General features: G+C 41.6%; 1 protein-coding gene across 1 annotated transcript in view; it reads left to right on the top strand.

The window, feature by feature from the left end:
- The first annotated feature begins 330 nt into the window (after positions 1-330).
- Positions 331-3,046, top strand: part of DTWD2 (DTW domain containing 2) — a 114,185-nt gene continuing 111,469 nt past the window's right edge. The window contains exon 1 of the mRNA XM_009318596.1: positions 331-473. Coding sequence (XP_009316871.1) covers positions 331-473 — 143 coding nt within the window. The remainder of the gene's footprint in view (positions 474-3,046) is intronic.

Raw genomic sequence — 3,046 nt, 5'->3', positions numbered from 1 at the left:
GCTCATGAACCCCCTTATCTAATATACTGGATTCTATATGTGCACATAGGCTTCTGTTCACACGTTGCCAGCTTAGAATGTGCTTTGTGAATACCATTCTTCTGTACAAATAGCAGGATGTCTGTCTGTCTTCTGCTGTGAGGAATTGGGGCAGAAATATAGGAGAACAAACAAAAACATCATCTCTTCTTTTTCATTGCAGCCTTTGTACGAGCATCTCCCAGCTCACCCGTCTGCATGCAGCCTTGTTTCCCCTTGTCTCACAGTCCTCAGTGCTAGTCAGTTCTCCAGACTCACCTGTGGTGTGCTGAGACAGCAGCTTGGCCCATCATGGCTTCCCAGCTCCCAGCTCTGACTCCACTTATGCAGCCTATGCCTCATGCTGACACCAGTCACTGTGCGGTGAGCCCGTTCAGGCAGTTCACCCAGCTTAACTGGGGGCTTTTGGATCAATCCCCTGAAGGTATGGCCAGGTATGGGGGTGGACAGGAAAGAACCACAGCTGGCCCGAACTCAGCATTTGTCAGCTGACATGAAAGCACATTCTCTATGAGGATATAGCTTTTGCAAAAAAGATCATAAATCCAGCAGGATTTCAAATTACTTATGTTGGTATTTGAAACCATGAGTCAAGCCAGGGAGTAGAAACATGGCACTTTGAATTAAACTGGCTAAAGCTGCTGGGGAACTATACATGCCATTTGAATATGCTTGTTTGAGAACTGCCATCCTGACAGCTTCTTCACATCTTTTAAAACAAATATATATTAAAATTGAACTTCTCAGAGTGGGGGGGGACACACTTTTCTGGATACGCCACTTGTAACAGCAAGAAACGTAACGTTCTTACTTACTAAGGGCTACTCCTACAATAAAAGAGGAGTGGTTTATGTAAGGATGCAGAAGAGAATGGACGTGCAGAAGAATGGTACTTTCCATAAAATTTAATGGACTTCCCAAACTGCAGTGAGTCTACACTTAGTCACTAACCGTGTGATCATTCATGATCCCAAAAAGGGAACAAAGCAGTACCTCAAAGAGTATTAAATGTAAGTAAGAAGCTTCCAGTCACGCCATCATTTAAGTCTGTAAAATTACAAATTGCAAACACTGGTCCAAAGACATGCTGTGAGTTCCTCAGGTTTCCAATATGATGGTGGAGGTGTTAATTTGGATTTAAGTGCACGCATCAAATACTCAAGGTAGTCATGCATTAAATAGGTACTCTTAGCCTGCAAAAGAGTGATTATCAAGATCTGCCATAAAAACTATTTTACTTTTTGCCTGAATCTTCAATATTCAGGCTTTTCTCCGCTTAAACTTGTTCTGTTGTTTATGACTTTTTGGCCTAAAAATCATGCTTCCAGTTTTTTAAAATGCATATTTAGTGTCAGATTTGTAGTTTGCTGGCCTGTAGTGAGAGAAGTTGCTGGTCTGTTAAGCTCTGGAACAACGCAGATAGCAAACACTAGCTCTGTTCCAAAAAATGCTAGGGTTAAGCTGGCTTTTAATCCTTTCTGCTTTTGCTGGTAGTCCAGAACAGCAACGTTCTGATAACAGGAACCTTCTATCTCCATTTTAGTCACGGGCAGTTTATCCCAACCTGACCTCGTGCCACCATTTTCCTTCAGTTTAAACTGCTCACTTTGCTCTTCAGTTGTACATTTAGAGAGAAAAGCTATAGCGCTCTCTCTCTGCTTAGCCTGTAGCTATTCCCTGCTACATTTGCCTATTCCCTTGACAATAAAATTACTTCATGTCATTACTGCATCTATTTTAGGCATCTATCTGCAGATCAGTTTTCTTCTTCCGTGTAGTCAGACCGGAACGGTTTTACAGTGGTTTACTTTTAAGCTTATGATTGAAGCCGATTCTTCTTTCCAGACCAGATAAAACCTCACTCTTCGAGGACTCTCATGGGAAGCTGTGAAGGCATATCTGGGTTCCTGTCAGTAGCGCTGCATGCCGACTCTTTCAGTAAGGTAGAAGCAGGAAGGTGACCCTGGACTAAGTGATCAATGCTCCTTCTCCTGTTCGCTACAACTGTGTTACTTCTAACGATCAGCCTGAATATGCTCTTTGTAGTTTATACCAACTCATCTTGTGACAAGGCTTTCAGCATAATAGAAAAGTTCCCCCCCCCCATTGGTCCCCCCGTCCTAAATTAGGTGACATATAATACTAGCAATAAATAACTTTATAATTTAAAATTTGTATAGTGGCATTTTCCTTACCTCCTTTTTTGCATTTACACTGTGTAATTTTACAGTCAGCTCCAGAATCGCTGGTATCTGGGTTTTTTTTATCTTTTGCGTAAAATGCATTCCAGCGGCTACACCAGAAAATAAACTCATTTGTAGCTGAAGCTACAAATACAAAACTACAAAACTACAAAACCTAAAAGCAAAACCATCTTAATATTGTGCATGTATCTAGTACCAGCAGTCCTAAATTACATCAAATGGCTCTGAAGATTGTAAATATGTAAACACAATACATTTTATTTTGGATGCAGAACAGAAAACAGGAAATAACACAACCGGCCAACTCATCTGCAGTTGCTAATTTCAGGAGAGGCTCTCTTGTGTAGAGATTCACTAGTTACTATATTTCAGCATATTTCTAAGGTAAACTGCAACAACCTTGGAGATGAATTTCATTTTACTGTATAAGACGACTCCAACATATTCTATTACTATCCCTGACTTAATGAGCAGAGTATAACTTGTATCTAATCCCGGTCTGTGTCTACAGTTTCTTTTATTTCTTAAGAGCAGGTCCTACCGAGGTTGGAAAAGACAGTCAGCACTTACCTGTTACCTTCCCACCCTCCTACTAGCATAGTTTGGGCTGCAGCCTCTCTCCTAGGGTTGCGTGAACTCACGAGAGTGTAAAGGTTACCTACAGGCACGGGAAGGCCCTAACGTCTACCCTGAAGCACTTCAAATAAAATACCAACTAAAACGGTCAGGTCTCTGTTTAACGACCGGCAGTTGATTTTTTTCAGAACCAGCATCAACTCCAACCTCCAGCGCAACCGCCGCCA

This window comes from Pygoscelis adeliae, unplaced genomic scaffold, assembly GCF_000699105.1.
Source record: "Pygoscelis adeliae isolate BGI_AS28 unplaced genomic scaffold, ASM69910v1 Scaffold192, whole genome shotgun sequence".
Taxonomy (NCBI): Eukaryota; Metazoa; Chordata; class Aves; order Sphenisciformes; family Spheniscidae; genus Pygoscelis; species Pygoscelis adeliae.
The sequence above is the reverse complement of the archived record's forward strand: the minus strand, read 5'-3'. Positions and strand labels throughout refer to the sequence as shown.